Raw genomic sequence first — 19,156 nt, forward strand, 5'->3', positions numbered from 1 at the left:
TTATTATTCAGACACCACCTATCTGGGACTCCCTGGATACCCCAGAGTTCCTGCGAGATAAGCTGAGCCTCTCATTAAGGGAGGCAGGCATTGTTACCTGGAGGGAGCTGTCCTCAGTTCAGGGGTTTCCACCCTGGGAAGTATTGAAAGCTAAGACTGGGGGATCCCTGTTAAGGTTAAATATCTGCAGCTATCATCCTGGCTTGCAAGTGTCACTCAGGAGATGGGAGATTCCTGGGAAGATGACTTATCATTGCAGGATATGTGGTCTAAATGTAATGAGGTTGCGGTATTGTACTGGAAGTTTCTAGAAGCCGATGACAGGAAAATGGCGACACTACAGTCAATCTGGGAAGGAATTATACAGGGGAACAATTTAAATTTCCTGTGGCAGATATATTTGAAGCAGTTGTATTCAGTGGTCAAGTCAGCCAATGTGAAGCCCAATCATTTAGTTACTTTTAACTGGCTATACTGGAGACCTAAAAAGATCGCAAAGCTAATGATGAACCTCTATTTTACACTTGCCCTGGTATTAGAGGTTTTTGGGAAGATATTTGGACAATTGTAAAGGACATCCTGGGGGCTGACATCAAATTAAACTTGGTTTTGTTTGGTGTAGATGTGATCTTGCATGGCCTACTTAGTAGAGTACAGAGAGGTTTGTTATTTTCTTCTTGCACTCTTAGCCAGGGGAGAGATCTGCAAGCACTGGACTGATCCATCTTCCCCCACCGCAATAGACTGGCTCAAAACACTACTCTGGACTTGTTACCTGAACTCTGATTGCAAGGCTGGTGGGACAAACAGGATATGGACTGACTTTCTCAGGTGGAGTGGTATGTTGGTACTGCAATCTGTAGAATATATGGTCCTATGACTACACGAGGTGCTGCTATGTGTTACGAGTCCTTTCGGCTCAGTTGAAGGGATGGGCCCAAGACATTTGCAGCAGGCTGAGGGTCAGATAACAATTGAGAGACGGCTTGAGTTTGCAGAAGCATTGTTGATATGAGGACAAAAAAATGCAAAAAAATATTATACATATATATAAATATATATATATATTTTTTTTTTTTACTGGAGTGGCCTGAGAAGAGGGTTTTTATTGTACATTGACTCCATAATGAGATCTATGGTCTTAGCTTCTTTGGAGCACATGACAATAAATATGTCAAAGTAAAGGCATATGGGAAGAAACAGAATCATCCTAAAAATGAAGCAAGAATAATAGTAATGGCTTTCTCACCTAATGTCAAGAACTGGTGGTATTTTGTGTTCTTAATTAAGAGGCAGAGATTTTAAGAGCTTGGACAAATGGTGATGTCAAAATAAGTACAAATGTTCATGTGTTGCATACTGGTAGTGCAAAAGCCTTAACTTGTGGTTCCACTAGCTGCTTCCTTCCTCTGCATCTGCCTGATTTCCACTTATGCCTACTACATTTCTTCAAAGCCTGTATTTAGCATCCTCTATCAGAGGCCTTGATTTAAAAAAATACGAATATGTCTATCTTTGCTTGGGAACCCCATCTTCTTTTCACATTTGCATCTGTTGGTGCAGCCAACAGGTGGAAGCCGGCAGTGGCTCACTGTTGCTCTATACACTTTGTTGCCATACAAACATACTGGGAAAAAAAATCAGTATCTGCAAGAAAATAGGTAGCAAAACACCTCAAAAATGGAAGTGTGTCAATCACTGGTGCAATTAAAATGTGAATGTTAATGGAAAAGAGTGGGAAAACAAACCTTGGCAAATTTGACCATAGTGAAGTGTAGAAACAGTGAAAACCGCTGCTTTTCATAATTTAATTTGCAGGGAAAGTACTTTTCCTTCTTGGGGGATGAACTCCTTCACGCGTGTGTATTTTAATCTGTGTCTCATCTTAGAAACACCCTCTATCCTGCTTTCTGTATGCTTCCCAGCTGGGAAAAAAAACGTTGACAACTAACCACAAACCCATCGGAACCCCAAATCAAAATACTTATAACCATTTTGATGTCAACCTTCAGTCCATTAGGCAATCTAGAATCAAAGCTCTCACAGCTAGCATTTGGCTTGTTCTTTTTTTCTTGCATGACATGACACTTCAAACCCAATACTGGAATCTCTCTAGTAAGGACAGGAGTAGGGTGCAGGTGATCCTACAAAGATCTCTGGGGAGAAAGGCCCCAATCCATCATCCCCCTCTCTACTTTCCAAAGCTGAACTAAACAGTGTTTTCATCTGTATGAAGAAGGGGCAGAGAGCTAAAGTCATTTGCATAACGAGTTCATGTAAATTAATGTAAATTCCCAGACTTACTACATATAGTGGATACATTGTTTTTATTGAGCATTTCATAACTATTTAAACACCTCTTTACCGATGAAAAGCATATGAAATTCATCAATGATGCATCAATGGGACACATAAAGATTAGGAACCACTCATTCATACAAAGCCAACCAAATCTAGCTATACCATAAATTTTAACATACAACAAACCTATCATTTTGATGGGAAAAATACTGATCGCTGAATGGTGTCAATATCGCAGAGGGAGCCGCATTATAGCATGACTCATCATGCCTGTTGCTTGACCATGGTAAGTGTTGCATCAAGAAGTCCTTTATACTTTTAATGGGGTAATACATTACAAAAGCCATATACGGTGTTGAGCACTCATTTATTACTGCACGCGATATTGGGCCTGTCTTCGCTGGTGCACCCACTTCAATCAATCATTCAAACATTTATATTACTATTGACTTTACAGTGCTACCACTGACTCATGACATACCACCCCACATGCATCAAAACAATGTGTGCAATTGTGTGGACACCAAGGAGTCAAAATGGTTAAGTTTGAGTCAGTGACTCAAAATCAGTTATTCTTAGAGTTAAACTCAAAAACGTAGCAGATATTTTTAAGTCAGAACTGTGAGATCAAACCAAATAGCTTCTCCAGGCGTCTCTGTTATTGGGAGCTCCAATCTGAGATCTTTTCATACATAGAAGAGACCAGTAGAAACTAGATAGAGTTGAGATTGGGTAGCTAGTGCACATTTAACAGAGATCATATGGTTAATGTGCAAGTGAAGTATTTATTTAGAATGGTTCCAAAGTTATTTCTTTATACTTCATTGGAAAAGACAACATTTTCATGATACAGAATCATTGGTCAAACAAAGCAAAACAATCTTACTTGGTGAAGATTCATTTAGGAAGCACTAGCACTGAGCTCTGTTGCTTTACTTGTAGTTACAGACCCCGCCACCCTGTAAGCAGGACTCTTCGGATGTATCAGGCTTAATACACTTTTCAGAAGTTGCATCTGTGCACTTCACTATATTGCCACCACATGTCCACGCTGATGTGTATTCACACTTACATGCAGTATGGGGTACGGACAAACGAGAGATTTTACAGCCACCAGGGTGATACTCGCAGTCACAACTGTCAGAGTAGGCTCTACAGTTACCACCACCCTGAAGGCAGGTGCTTAGAGATTTATCTGGATTCTTACAAAAAAAAGCATTAGGTTGGGCACAACCTGTTACTTCTCCTACACAGGTCATAGGATCTTTTTTTGTGCAGCGGCAGGCCATGTCCGGAGGTGGTGCTGCTCCTATCATACACCCTCCAGCTTTGAAAAGACAGTCGCACGCATCAGGGCCATGATGGTGGTGACCTGCAAATGAGACAACAGCAGAACTGAGTTATATTATACTAAAGAATGAACTTTGCATCCTATAGTTTCTTACATTTATTATCTTCATAGTGTTGCACCCAAGCATGTGAGTGGCATACAGACATATTTATAAATATTTTTATAAAATGAATAAAATCCCTATTTCAAATGGCAATTGCCAAATATTTTGGGGCTATTCCTGATAGAATTGATCATGTTCCCATAAATGGTGCATAATTTTTGTCACGTGAGTACAGGTTCCAACTAAGATATCATGTCAGGTGTGAAAAGCACACTGACAAATAGCATTTTAGTGTCACTATATGTGAGGGATTGTTTTGGTGTTGTTAATGTAATACCAGTGTGTATATATCAGAGATGGAAAGTTAGGATAAGAACTTGATATTACCAAAACACTTATAGAAGATCCTTGTGTAACACTGTGAAAGGTCTCCAGTGATGCAAAGGGGGATGAAGCCTGTAGTGTGAATGAGGCTGAATCTTGTTTCCCACTGTCTACTCATCTTTCTAAAGATGTCTTCTGATACTCTTATGAACAACCCTTTCCCAGATGGCTGTTGGGCAGTTGCCCAGGCCACCAACAAGCAATACCAGAATGCCCCCACAAGCAACTAAGGTAACACATGGCCAGTGACGAGTAGTCTCAAGTTGGAACAGTATTTTTAGGGCGGCAAAGATGCTTTGCTCAGTCCTGCCAGACGATCACCAAGAATGAGCTTCAGGATGGAAATCTTCTCCATGGTAGCTGGAGATCTCCAATGTCATTGGATAGGAGGCCATGCACTGTCTGGTGTATGGAAGGAGGGAGCTAAATTAGCTTTCTGGGTGTGTGTCAGGCCTATTGTCCGGGGCCCAGGGGACTTGATGGCAACTCCTCCACCGTAGATAGCTATGCCTCTTAGGCAGGGACAAATATGAAAGTTATACCCACAGCAACAGCCATACCCTTCTTGGCAGTATCAGCTGCACTTTGAAATGTTAATTTTGGAATGGGCTTATCGGTGGCTCATGAAGGGAGAAGCCCAGGAGCCCACGCACATCAGTTACTAACCAGTGATACAGTTTTTGCTTCACCCATTCTATTTCTAAGTCAACACCTCTTTAGTCAAGAAGTTTAGCCCAGTGTTCTTCAGCCTATTTTTATTCACGAGCAGATAGTGCCATCTAAGCAGATAATGCCATCTAAGCAAATTGCTAAATTACATTGCTGCATGACAGGGTTTGACAGTCTCAGATGACAAGAACCAGGAAACACTCTGTGGCACTCGGCGCTGCGTTGCATCTGCTCCATCTAGCCTTTCGCTTATGATGTACGTAGTATGGTCTCAATGCATGCTCAGGTTGCTAAATTCTTCAAAGCAAAACTTTAATAGGGGAATCTCAAGCACTACTATCTATCAGGTCTTTGAGCAGGGATCTCAACATGACAGGCCACCTGTAAGTACAGCCATGTATTATTTACCCAAATAAGGTTTAGATTTGGCAAAGAACACTTTTATAGGACAAAATAGCTACATGCACTGACTGTGAACGTGTTCCTAAATGTGGTATGGTCATAAAACATTTGGTTGCTTTTTCGTTGCCCCCTATTTTAGCCGTAGAAGAGAAAAAAAAGGCCCAGCGTGTTCAAGCTATTTTTTTTTAAACTGCTATTCTACAGTAAGGTTTACACAGTGTAACAAAAGGATCAGGTGGGGATCCCTACATAGTAAATAGCTATCCTATAAGATGGAAAGTGCAGCAAAAAGAACCATTGGAAGCAAAGTTTTAAGACGTCTTAACCAAAATCCTGTGTGACAAAGCGTGACAAAAATATTACAAGCATTTACAATACAATGGGTCTCGCATTAGCAAGAGTTAGAACTCTGGGCGTTGTAAATGGTAATGAAAACCTCATATTTGGGATAAATATTTAGCCATGCAGCGCATTAAACCTTTATCAGAAATTAACTGTTTGTGCATTCCTTCATGCACTTGACATTAGACTGTAATGGTCTGAACAGCCCCTACAGAGCACCACAGTAAAAATGGCATTTGGAAGAAACATGGTCATGTAACCATATATTCAGCTCCCAGAGGCCATAATCACATTAAAAAGAATGATAAAGAACATTGCAGTGTAACCATATAATCTGCCCTTTGAGGGCATAGTGTAATACACATTTTCAGGCCTCGCAGTCCTTTTAAATATCATTTAACTGTGGAGTCAGCTGCACAAGGCAGCAGTTCGTTACTAGATGTCCCTGTAGAGTCAACAGCAGAATGTGCAGTACCACTGGTCGTGGCTAGATGTCCCTGTGGAGCCAAAAGCACTCATTGTACAGTGTCACAGAACGCTGCCAGAACTTCTTCTGACTTCAAAATCTCAGAATGTCCCCCAACCCGGAAATGGCTGGAGTAGTGCCAGGTCCTCAGTGAAATAACTGAAATATTTAGCCATGCCGTACATTAAATCTTTATCAGAAATAAACTGTGCTTGTGCATGCATTAAACCTTTATCAGAAATAAACTGTGTTTATGCATTAGCAGAAGGTACAATACCACTGGTCGTGGCAAGATGTTCCTGTGGAGCCTACTGAGTTAGTAGTGCCTTGGGGCAGGTATCATCCTTCAGTCCATCGAGAGCATAGTGCATTACACATTTGCAGGCCAAGCAAGGATGTCAGAATATTACTACAAACAAGGGCTTTATAACACAAACTCCTCTCAGCTGCAAAAACAAAAGTTCCAGCTATAAGAGAGAAATCTAAATATGTATTGAATGGTGGAAGAGGTTATGCTTTTTGGGCCAAATGTAGCTTAGTGTGACCTACAAGATGGCCTGGACAGAAAGAGCACACCGTTCTGAATGTTTTGGTGGTGGTCCCATTGCCCTAGGACCCCCACAGGATGAGTAATGGCCAAACAGGTGTTGAAAAAAGAATGCATGCAAAGCATTATGGAGTGAGTTTCCCCGAGTGCAGTGCACATTGTATTATCGGCTCTCCATCTGTGCGGGGAGAGCTGCTATTGGGGATTCATTCCTGGGTCAATTTCATGCTGTATAAAGCCACAAAACAATGTACAAAACACACTCACGACACAACTACTTGTATTTACTGATTATGTAAAGTAAGGACCAAGTGAAGGGCAAACGCGAAAAACAAACCGCGTGCGTGAATGCGAGTGCTTATTGACAAACACAAGAGGCAGGAAACCAAAAAAAATAGTCCGTCCAAACAACAGAAAAATGTTCCAGGAGTAATTAAACTGTACTTAGCCGGTGAGCCTCAGCCAAGTACAGGAAATGACGTATCAGCTGCCAAACCAATTAGGAGGCAGCAAAACAAGAGTGACACTGCCTTCTACCTATAGTAAGCGGCAGGCGGGAGAAACATCCTATACTCATTCTAACAGGTCTTGCAGACAGCACATGCACTCTGTCTAGACGCCACCTAAAAAATGCCACCAAGATTCTAGACCAACCAATTCTCTGGTGCACAAAGGTGGATCAATAACATCATAGAGTACTCCATGTTACTACAGTTTAAATGCTCGGTGCCTCACATCTGTACCATAAACCTCGAAGGCCACAGGCACAAGAGTCAAGAGTTTATCTCAATAACCTCAAACAAACTGTATCCTGTTTCAGAAGTATGGCCCAAGCTATTTCGGATAGTTCAGTCCTTGATAATTTTTTCTTGCGTGGTTTCTAGGAGGAAGTCATTGTTGATGGTGTTGAAAGCTGAGGACTTCTCTACGAGGATAAAAGTTAGCAGGCTTTAAAATTCACATGTAAGTCTATCATACTTTTATCTTACATCTTAGGCACAAGGTAAAACCCCACCAGGAGCTATGATGTCTACTGTAGCTCATCCAAAGAGCATCACAGAACCTCTAACAGACAAACATGTAATCTTGACACGTACAAAACAGGATAGAACAGCTCTCCCTCCATTTAAAAAATATAGAAAAAAGGGAAACATCAAGGCACATGAGACGCAAAACTTCATACAAACTCTAAAGCAGACAGATGTAAATCACACCTACCAAATCACCACACCTTTTCCCCAAAATTAAGCCACTAAGCTGAAAAATCAACAATTAAACCAGTCACATCAATCTCTACCTGTTAGAAATTGGGTTTTTGGTTGGCAGTCAGGTTGCCCTCTGTCCAAGCAAGAACCCTCACTCTAGTCAGGGTAAGTCACACACAATCCAAAATCAGCCTGTGCCCACCCTCTGGTAGCTTGGCACGAGCAGTCAGGCTTAACTTAGAAGGCAATGTGTAAAGCATTTGTGCAATAAATAATACAATACCATAATATAACACCACAAAAATACACCACACAGTGTTTAGAAAAATATATAAAATTTATCTGGGTATTTGCAGGTCAAAACGATCAAAGATGCAATATGAATTTGTAAAGATATCACTGAAAAGTGATATAAAGGGCCTGATTACGACCCTGGCGGTAAAAACCGCCAGGGCCGTGGTCCGCGGGAGCACCGCCAACAGGCTGGCGGTGCTGCTTTGGGCATTCTGACTGCGGCGGTACAGCTGCGGCCAGAAACGGAAAGTCGGCGGTGTACCGCCGGCTTTCCGCTGCCCAGGGGAATCCTCAAGCTGCGCCGCCATGGGGATTCCGACCCCCATACCGCCATCCTGTTCCTGGCGGTTTCGGCCGCCAGGAACAGGATGGCGGTATGGGGTGTCGTGGGGCCCCTGGGGGCCCCTGCAGTGCCCATGCCAATGGCATGGGCACTGCAGGGGCCCCCGTAAGAGGGCCCCACTTAGAATTTCAGTGTCTGCTTAGCAGACACTGAAATTAACGACGGGTGCTACTGCACCCGTCGCACCCCTTCCACTCCGCCGGCTCCATTCGGAGCCGGCTTCCTCGTGGAAGGGTGTTTCCCGCTGGGCTGGCGGGCGGCCTTTTGGCGGTCGCCTGCCAGCCCAGTGGGAAACCCAGAATGACCGCTGCGGTCTTTTGACCGCGGTACGGTCTTCTGGCGGTTCCCGCTTGGCGGGCGGCACTTGGAATCACCCTCAAAGTGTCTTAAGTCTTTAAAAAGCAAACAAAGTCTCTTTCAAGCACAAAGTAGCTGGTTTCTGGTGGGAAATCTCCGCAGAGGACCGCAGAAGAGGAGATGCGTGGAAAAATGGTGTGTGCGTCGGTTACGTCCCTTCACACACGGACTTGCGTTCTTATTTTTCACGCGGGGAGACGTGCTTCGTTCTACAGGGAGGAAAAATGGTGTGTGCGCCGGTTGCGCCCCTTCACACACGGACTTGCGGCATTATTTTTCGGGGGAAGACGTGCGTCATTTTCCGGCACGCGGACCGTCTCCTTCTATGGTTCGCCGGGATTACCAGATGTCCCGGGTCTGTGCGTGGATTCTCCTGCTTGTTTTCCGGCTGCGAGCCATTCTGTGGGGCTGTGCGTCGAAATTTCGCTCTCACGGCAGGCGTCACGTCGATTTCTCCTTGGAAGTCGGGCGGCGTTGTCCTTGCGAGGCCGTGCGTCGAAGTTCCGGTCGTCCCAAAGGCGTTGCGTCGATCAGCGTCGGTGTGCGGCGTTTTTCTCGCCGCGGAACAAGCTGTGCGTCGAAAATTTCAGCGCACTGAGCGTCCAAGTGAAAAAGAGAAGTCTTTTTGGTCCTGAGACTTCAGGGAACAGGAGGCAAGCTCTATCCAAGCCCTTGGAGAGCACTTTCACAGCCAGACAAGAGTTCAGCAAGGCAGCAGGCCAACAGCAAGGCAGCAGTCCTTTGTAGAAAGCAGACAGGTGAGTCCTTTGAGCAGCCAGGCAGTTCTTCTTGGCAGGATGTAGTTTCTGGTTCAGGTTTCTCCTCCAGCAAGTGTCTGATGAGGTAGGGCAGAGGCCCTGTTTTATACTAAGTTGTGCCTTTGAAGTGGGGGTGACTTCAAAGAGTGTCTGAGAAATGCACCAAGCCCCCTTTCAGTTCAATCCTGTCTTCTAGAGTCCCAGTAGGGGGTGTGGCAGTCCTTTGTGTGAGGGCAGGCCCTCCACCCTCCCATCCCAGGAAGACCCATTCAAAATGCAGATGTATGCAAGTGAGGCTGAGTACCCTGTGTTTGGGGTGTGTCTGAGTGAATGCACAAGGAGCTGTGAACTAGACCTAGCCAGACGTGGATTGAAGGGCACAGAAAGATTTAAGTGCAAAGAAATGCTCACTTTCTAAAAGTGGCATTTCTAGAATAGTAATATTAAATCCGACTTCACCAGTCAGAAGGATTTTGTATTACCATTCTGGCCATACTAAATATGACCTCCTTCCTGCTCCTTTCAGATCAGCAGCTGCCACTTCAACAATGTATGAGGGCAGCCCCAATGTTAGCCTATGAAGGGAGCAGGCCTCACAGTAGTGTAAAAACGAATTTAGGAGTTTTACACAAATATGTGGCAGAACAACTAGGTCCTAAACAACCATAGCCTAAACCACTACTGCTAAACAACTAAAACGTCTCTACAACTAAGTACTCAACAACTACTGTCTAAACAACAATTGTGCCTGAATAACAATTGCCCGAACAACTAATATATATATATATATTCTAAACAACTAATAAACCATAAAAAACAAAAAGAAAACCTTACCTTAAAATTAGTTGTTCAGGCAATTGTTATTCAGGCACAATTGTTGTTTAGACAGTAGTTGTTCAGTACTTAGTTGTAGAGACTTTTTAGTTGTTTAGCAGTAGTGGATCAGGCAAGTAGTGGTTTAGACCTAGTTGTTCAGGATGTTTCCCGTTTTACACTACCAGGACATATAACTACACAGGTACATGTCCTGCCTTTTACCCACACAGCACCCTGCTCTAGGGGTTACCTAGGGCACACATTAGGGGTGACTTATATGCAGAAAAAGGGGAGTTCTAGGCTTGGCAAGTACTTTTAAATGCCAAGTCGAAGTGGCAGTGAAACTGCACCCACAGGCCTTGCAATGGCAGGCCTGAGACAAGGTTAAGGGGCTACTGAAGTGGGTGGCACAATCAGTGCTGCAGGCCCACTAGTAGCATTTAATCTACATGCCCTAGGCACATGTAGTGCACTCTACTAGGGACTTATAAGTAAATTAAATAGCCAATCATGGATAAACCAATCAATAGTACAATTTACACAGAGAGCATATGCACTTTAGCACTGGTTAGCAGTGGTAAAGTGCCCAGAGGTCAAAAGCCAACAACAACAGGTCAGGAAAAATAGGAGGAAGGTGGCAAAAAGTTTGGGGATGACCCTGTCAAAAAGCCAGGTACAACATGACCCCCTACCAGCCTAAAGCCAGCGGAGAACAATCACTATCCTGATGTACTTCCCTGTTTGAGGCTACAGAACAAGGACCCAGGCCCACAACAGCAGGGGCATGCTCCAGTTCTTCGCCTTCCTGACTCCAATTGGATCCCTCTGTCCATACTCTCAGGGCCCACTAAGCCCATCCATGGGGAACCTTTCTCCTTACCTGCGGATCCCATCTGTGCAGCACCTAACCTTACTTTGCTCACAGATGTATCCCAGGAGCAGGATAGTACCACCAGGACTAACACAGTGGTGTTACCCACTCTACCCTCGGGGTGTGACACTTGTCCCCTCCCCAGGAATAACTCTGTCCACCCGGACAACAAGCCACAGTGGCTACTGACAGCTGCCAGGGATGGGAGCCAGGCCCCAGGCCTCTCAAAGCTCTCCCACCACTGTGGCTGTGGAGAGTGGGGGGCGGTAGCCCCAGGTGCTGGGCACCCTTTAACCACTCTCCCTTCCACCAGGTCAGGGATGACAGCCTGAACCTGGTCCTCCCCTCTGGGGCTCTGTACCCTCCCTCCTGGAGCGGTACCCCCAGAGTCCAACATGGTCAGGGTGCTTATAGAAGTCGCCCTGTACCATTCCTCCACCAGTGCTGGGCTGTTAACCTGCAACGGCCCCCCAAACCTGGGGTCTGTACCTTCAGGTTGGACTAGGGCCTGGGGTGAGGCTTCCCTCACCCTGCCCTCCCTTCTGGGGTCCAGCACCCGCCAACTAGGGGTGGCCTCCTCAGAAGACAACATGGTAGGGGCACTGTTATCAGTAGCCCCTCCCTCCAGGTACGGGGGGACACCCTGAATCTGGTCTTCCAGCCCAGGGTCTGTACCCTCAGACTGGATCACTGCCTGGCAAACCAGGACTTTCTGGGGGGCACGTCTACCCCCCACCAGGTCAGAGTTTAACCTCTGAATTTGGCGATCCAACTCAGAGTCACCACCCTGAAGTTGAACATTTGCCTGGCACGCCAGGACTTCCTGGAGGGCACACTGACCCTCCACCAGGTCAGAGTTTAGCCTCTGAACCTGGGTATCCAACCTAGAGTTACCTCCCTGAGGTTGAACCATTGCCTGGCATACCAGGACTTTCTGGGGGGCACACCTACCCCCCACCAGGTCAGAGTTTAACCTCTGAACCTGGTTAGCCAACCCAGAGTCACCACCCTGAGGTTGAACCATTGCCTGGCATACCAGGACTTCCTGGGTGGCACTCCCCCCCCCACAAGGGACACACCGTCCCCAACAGCCACACAAGAGTCTGGTTGGCGCAGGTCTCCTGACCTCTGCCCATCTGGCAGAGTCTGGGTCTCCCCCAAACCAGAAACGGTTTCACCTGGGTCATTCCTGGGGGGCTCTGCTCTCAGAGCTGACCCCTGACTGTCCAGGTCCTCCACTGGGGTCCGCAACCCCCTCTCAACCCTATGTCTGGACTTCTGCACCCACTCACTAGGAGTGGTACTGCCAGACACCAGAACTGTTGGGATGCTGGCTACAGTCACCCCCCCAAGTTCTTCTGACACTGCGGGATTCCCTCAACATGTGGCCCTACGGTACAGGCTAGGCTTCCCTCCTGGTGTTCCCTCATGGAACCATCTAGGACCTGGGACCTACCTGGGACACTACAATCCTCTCCCACCTCACTTGGTTGGGAACCACCTAGACCACTCCCTTCAGGAGCACCCCCAAATGCCTCTTCAGACTCTCTGGTACTCACCCAGAAGTCTGCCTCCATTGTAAGTTCCCTGGGGTCAGAGAACTCACACTCCACCTGGTGTTGGCCCAGCTCTGGAAAATAAGGACCAGACATATGCTCTCCAGCAATTACATCACTCTGCCCTTCACATGTATTAACCACAGTACCCTTCACCCAACCACCCAGTAACTCAGCCTTGGAAAAGGACTCTACATCACCCTCCTGAGACTGGTGAGACAGTATCTGCCTGTCCCTGACACTCAACCCATACTCTTCTGGGATGTCTCTACACTCTATATCCAGGACGTCCACCAGGGGGGAACCCTTTTCTCTGTCACTCTCTGCTTGAGTCAGTAAAGTGTCCCTCCCCCCAGTAGGAATATGACTCCCTGTGCCAGTTCCCCAATCCTTCTCAGGGACCCTGTGCATAACGGGAACTACCTCATATTCTTGAACCACCTGGGGTGTGTCAACTCCCTTCTTCAAGTTGGGCACCACATCTCTGGGCTTGTGCCCTTCTTCAGCAGTACTGGATGCAAGATTTTTGCTGCCACCATCTGAACTGGACTCAGCCCTTCCGGCCTCCAGTTTCAGCTCTTCACAGCTCAGCTCTTGAGCTGCAGTCCTTTCTTCTTCTAGGGCTAAGAGTCTTGCTGCCTCAGCCCTTTCAAGCTGCTCATCTAGCTCTTCCATCCACCGCTCTTGAGCTAGGAGCCATTCATCTCTCACTGGTTCTCTTTCCGCATCTGAGTAGTCTTCCTCCTCATTTGAGCAGTCCCCCTCCTCATCTGAGGGGTACTTAGTCATTTGTTTTTTTTCTGCCTCTCTCTCTGCCCATCTTTCTTACCCCCAGACTATGTAGGCATGTAGCATTTCCAGTTTAGTAGATCTCCTTGATACATGAAGGCCCCATTTTCTGCAAAGCCTCCTTAGGTCAGCCTTAGTGAGGTGGTCAGTAGGCACAAAGAGTGAGTAGGTAAGCAATCTCATTGCTGATAAGGTCTTACCGGCAAAAACCAAAATCCAAAGTCCAAAATATCAATAGTATATCCAGGAGGACATCAGAGAACCAAAAGCAAAAAAGATGAAAAATCAAGTTGACCTTCAACTGTGGGTAGGTAGTGAAATACTTAGCTACTGTATGTCACTGCACAAACACAAGTCCTATCCTCACCGCTGATCACCAATGTTAGAAATGGGGTTTTTGGTTGACAGTCAGGTTGCCCTCTGTCCAAGCAAGAACCCTCACTCTAGTCAGGGTAAGTCACACACAATCCAAAATCAGCCTGTGCCCACCCTCTGGTAGCTTGGCACGAGCAGTCAGGCTTAACTTAGAAGGCAATGTGTAACGCATTTGTGCAATAAATAATACAATACCATAATATAACACCACAAAAATACACCACACAGTGTTCAGAAAAATATATAATATTTATCTGGGTATTTGCAGGTCAAAACGATCAAAGATGCAATATGAATTTGTAAAGATATCACTGAAAAGTGATATAAAGTGTCTTAAGTCTATAAAAAGCAAACAAAGTCTCTTTCAAGCACAAAGTACCTGGTTTCTGGTGGGAAATCTCCGCAGAGGACCGCAGAAGAGGAGATGCGTGGAAAAATGGTGTGTGCGTCGGTTACGCCCCTTCACACACGGACTTGCGTCGTTATTTTTCACGCGGGGAGACGTGCGTCGTTCTACAGGGAGGAAAAATGGTGTGTGCGTCGGTTGCGCCCCTTCACACACGGACTTGCGTCATTATTTTTCACTCGGGGAAAGACGTGCGTCATTTTCCAGCACACGGACCGTCTCCTTCTATGGTTCCCGGGGATTACCAGATGTCCCGGGTCTGTGCGTGGATTCTCCTGCTTGTTTTCCGGCTGCACGTCATTCCGCGGGGCTGTGCGTCGAAATTTCACTCTCACAGCAGGCGTCACGTCGATTTCTCCTTGGAAGTCGGGCGGCGTTGTCCTTGCGAGGCCGTGCGTCGAAGTTCCGGTCGTCCCAAAGGCGTTGCGTCGATCAGCATCGGTGTGCGGCGTTTTTCTCGCCACGGAACAAGCTGTGCGTCGAAAATTTCAGCGCACGGAGCGTCCAAGTAAAAAAGAGAAGTCTTTTTGGTCCTGAGACTTCAGGGAACAGGAGGCAAGCTCTATCCAAGCCCTTGGAGAGCACTTTCACAGCAAGACAAGAGTTCAGCAAGGCAGCAGGCCAACAGCAAGGCAGCAGTCCTTTGTAGAAAGCAGACAGGTGAGTCCTTTGAGCAGCCAGGCAGTTCTTCTTGGCAGGATGTAGTTTCTGGTTCAGGTTTCTCCTCCAGCAAGTGTCTGATGAGGTAGGGCAGAGGCCCTGTTTTATACTAAGTTGTGCCTTTGAAGTGGGGGTGACTTCAAAGAGTGTCTAAGAAATGCACCAAGCCCCCTTTCAGTTCAATCCTGTCTGCCAGAGTCCCAGTAGGGGGTGTGGCAGTCCTTTGTGTGAGGGCAGGCTCTCCACCCTCCCACCCCAGGAAGACCCATTCAAAATGCAGATGTATGCAAGTGAGGCTGAGTACCCTGTGTTTGGGGTGTGTCTGAGTGAATGCACAAGGAGCTGTCAACTAGACCTAGCTAGACGTGGATTGAAGGGCACAGAAAGATTTAAGTGCAAAGAAATGCTCACTTTCTAAAAGTGGCATTTCTAGAATAGTAATATTAAATCCGACTTTACCAGTCAGCAGGATTTTGTATTACCATTCTGGCCATACTAAATATGACCTTCCTGCTCCTTTCAGATCAGCAGTTGCCACTTCAACAATGTATGAGGGCAGCCCCAATGTTAGCCTATGAAGGGAGCAGGCCTCACAGTAGTGTAAAAACGAATTTAGGAGTTTTACACTGCCAGGACATATAACTACACAGGTACATGTCCTGCCTTTTACCCACACAGCACCCTGCTCTAGGTGTTACCTAGGGCACACATTAGGGGTGACTTATATGTAGAAAAAGGGGAGTTCTAAGCTTGGCAAGTACTTTTAAATGCCAAGTCGAAGTGGCAGTGAAACTGCACCCACAGGCCTTGCAATGGCAGGCCTGAGACAAGGTTAAGGGGCTACTGAAGTGGGTGGCACAACCAGTGCTGCAGGCCCACTAGTAGCATTTCATCTACATGCCCTAGGCACATGTAGTGCACTCTACTAGGGACTTATAAGTAAATTAAATAGCCAATCATGGATAAACCAATCAATAGTACAATTTACACAGAGAGCATATGCACTTTAGCACTGGTTAGCAGTGGTAAAGTGCCCAGAGGTCAAAAGCCAACAACAACAGGTCAGGAACAATAGGAGGAAGGAGGCAAAAAGTTTGGGGATGACCCTGTCAAAAAGCCAGGTACAACACTACCCATTTTCCGTTTACCAGAGTGTTGGAAATTGGGCTACTGGTTGAGGCGGTGAAACCATACTCAAGCAGTTTTCACAATCTCTGTCAGGGTGATACATAAGCAAACCCCAAATGAACCTGTGCATAACCTTCTGGTAGCTTGACACAAAGCAGTCAGGCTTAACTTAAAGGCAATGGTTAAAGTGTTTATGCAGCACTTCAAACAGTCATAAAGTGGAAACACAGCACAAGAAAAATACCACGCCAATCTGGAACCATAGAGTAAAATATGGTAAATTATTTGACACCAAAATGACAAAAATCCAATCTGTAGAACCGAAGCTATTAAGTTTTAAAGGTTAAAGTGAAAACAGTACCTAGAAGCACAAAGTGTCAACTGTAGTTATGTGGTCACACTGGACAGTACCAAATTCACAAGCTCAGGCCAACTGTGATGGAGCGCATGCTGAATACATGGACCAGGTTAGGTACGCTGAACAAGAATACCTTCAATCCTGGTTGCAGAGATGCATGAATCCACGTCAAGGTTCCCAGGAGCTGTGAGGCTGTCGTTCAAGGCCATGAATCACCATGCATTATGCTATCGACCAGGGGCTTGAGATGCAAAATCCTGTGTTGAAGATGCATCATGCATACTCTGGTTCTGTAGAGGTTGCAGGCCTTGTGATTCACAGTCCTGCATCGTCATTGACAATGCTGTCGAAGAAGGGCTTGCGATGTGAAGGCCTGAATCGAGGATGCATCATGCAGCAGTGGTTCCAAAGCTTAGCTGCAAAGGTATGCATTGCGCTGCATCATCAGCAGTAGTATCATCAGGGAAGGTCAAGGATGAGTCTGGCTGCAGTGCTCTGTATGCTCTGAAGTCTCTGTAAGAGTTGCAAGCCGAATCCTACGTAGAGGGTGTTGCGGTAGTCTAGTCAACTGGTGATAAGGGCCTGTGTCACAATGCATCCGTGTGTAGGGGTAGCCACTTGAAGATCTTATGTAGCATGCACAAAGTGAAGAAGCAAGCAGAGGAGACAGTGTTAATCTGTGATTCCATTTTGAGCCTTTTGTCACTGATGATTCTGAGGTTTCTTGCATTTTCGGAGGTAGAGGGTGCGGGCATAGTTCTAAAGGATACCAGGAGGCGTTCCATGTGTTGCTGCTCTGACATTAGATTAGAACTTCAGTCTTGTCTGTGTTTAGCTGCAGGCAGTTTCCTTTCATCCAGTTGGTGGCACTCTTCATGCATCTGTGGAAGTTGGTTTTGGTGGGGTTCTCAGTGAGTAAGTGGATGAGTTGGGTATCATCTCCACAGGAGAATTTGTTGAGGTCACAGGATCAGATGGCGTTGGCTAGTGGGGTACATATAGATGTTAAAAAACGTGGGGCTGAGGGGTGATCCTCCTTGAACAATGATCTCCTATATTGCAGTCACCAATTTCATAGGTCATTTTGACCAATCTTCTACACATAATGACAAGATAATACTAGTATCTGCATTATTGAAGGGGTTAAGACCCAATATAGATAGAAAGAGCTGGATTATAGAACTGACAGATCAAGAACCTACAGGGAAGTATACAGCGGGGAGGTAGGAAGAGCAGCATAAAAGGTGGGAACAAGGTGATGCAGGAAAAGTTAAGGAATGAGGTGGAAGAGTATTATGATAAGCATTGACAAGAAAGGAGCAATGACTAAAGGAATGCTGCATGGACAGTTGAGTTTATGAACTGCAGGCTCACCTACAGAAAAGTGGAGTAATACACAGGAGGAGAATGGGAAAACAGTCAGGAAAACAGGCATCAGAGTTTAGTCCAGGCAAAGTTTAAGTAGGTATTGTTTTTGCTTTTCGCTGAATTGGAATGGGAAAATGTCCTCTCAATATGACAGGTCTGTTGGACAGGGATGCAGCGAGAGAAAAATACTTCAAGAAATGATTGTGAGGGAGCTTATAGGATCTGATTTTTTTTCTTGTCAAAATACTTCAAATTTAAATTGACACCAGAAATTTAAAATGATAAGCCGAGATATTACAGGTGTTGCATGAGAATAAAGGTGATATCAGGCAGCATCTTAGCACAGAGTCGTAGCCCGGGAAGGCCGAGCAAGGCCAAGCTAGTCCATTTGTCAGCAAAGCCCCCTAAATCTGAAGCAACCTTGAGCTTCCCAAAATGTACATGTTTAATTTTATTAGTGTAGGCCTTCAGTCATGCGGGCTTACCAGCCCTGCCAAATTCCATGCATCAGGAGTTAGACTAATGCATTTTAGTGTAATGGGCCGCAAAACTGCACTAAAATGCACAAGTCACACATTTACAACACCTCCTGACAGTCCAGCACTGCGAGGCGCACACAGGCCGAGTAGAAGCCCACATATGAAACAGCGCTATTCGCTTGCTGTTCTGGCAGAGGCAAGTGCACATTCCACACTGTGCTGCCAGTGGCGCCTCATACTCTACAATAAAAACTCACAAAATAGTTAATTTGGCACCGCACGTGCCGGGGGCTGAGGGCTCAGCTGCACTGGCTACATCAGTCAAGCAAGACTCGCTCAGCCCGGGCCAACTAAAATGTGAAAAAATACATTCTCTAAGACACCTGAATAGGATAATGTGCTAGTTTCGGCGTTAATTGGTATTTAGAAACATCCCTCACACAGGGTGAAGTGGTTTTCTCCGCGGCACAGCCTCCTTGTGCTTTTCCACAGACAGCGCTGTTTCTTTTCCCAGAAGAAACTCTAAGGCGACTTCAACTGTGGCATCAGACACACTGGCACTTTCCTCGGCACAGCACAGCCCTTGTGTCGTGTGAGAGAGAGGAAACATTGCGTGCCAACTACGTTGGTTTTAAAATCAAGCCACTTGGGCTTCACTTGGCACCAAGGGACGTGAAAAGTAGTCACCGATTTCCAAATAAACTCGAGAACTCGGTATCCTTCTCTCCAAAAGTTAAAACACTGCCCTGTGTCCACGTACGCAAAATGTGTGGTCGAGTAAGGTTTTTATTTAGACACTTTGGGGCATATTTATACTTGTTTTGCGCCAAATTTGTGTCATTGTTTTTACGCACATTTGGTGCAAATCTAACTACATATTTATACTTC

General features: G+C 45.9%; 1 protein-coding gene across 2 annotated transcripts in view; it reads right to left on the bottom strand.

Annotated features, from left to right (window-relative positions):
* Window positions 1-2,334: 2,334 nt before the first annotated feature.
* Window positions 2,335-19,156, bottom strand: part of LOC138302007 (uncharacterized) — a 187,355-nt gene continuing 170,533 nt past the window's right edge. For both annotated transcript variants that reach the window (XM_069242430.1, XM_069242429.1), the window contains exon 8: window positions 2,335-3,673. In XM_069242430.1, coding sequence (XP_069098531.1) covers window positions 3,234-3,673 — 440 coding nt within the window. In that variant the 3' untranslated portion in view covers window positions 2,335-3,233. The remainder of the gene's footprint in view (window positions 3,674-19,156) is intronic.

This window comes from Pleurodeles waltl, chromosome 6 (assembly GCF_031143425.1).
Source record: "Pleurodeles waltl isolate 20211129_DDA chromosome 6, aPleWal1.hap1.20221129, whole genome shotgun sequence".
In the NCBI taxonomy this organism is placed as follows: domain Eukaryota; kingdom Metazoa; phylum Chordata; class Amphibia; order Caudata; family Salamandridae; genus Pleurodeles; species Pleurodeles waltl.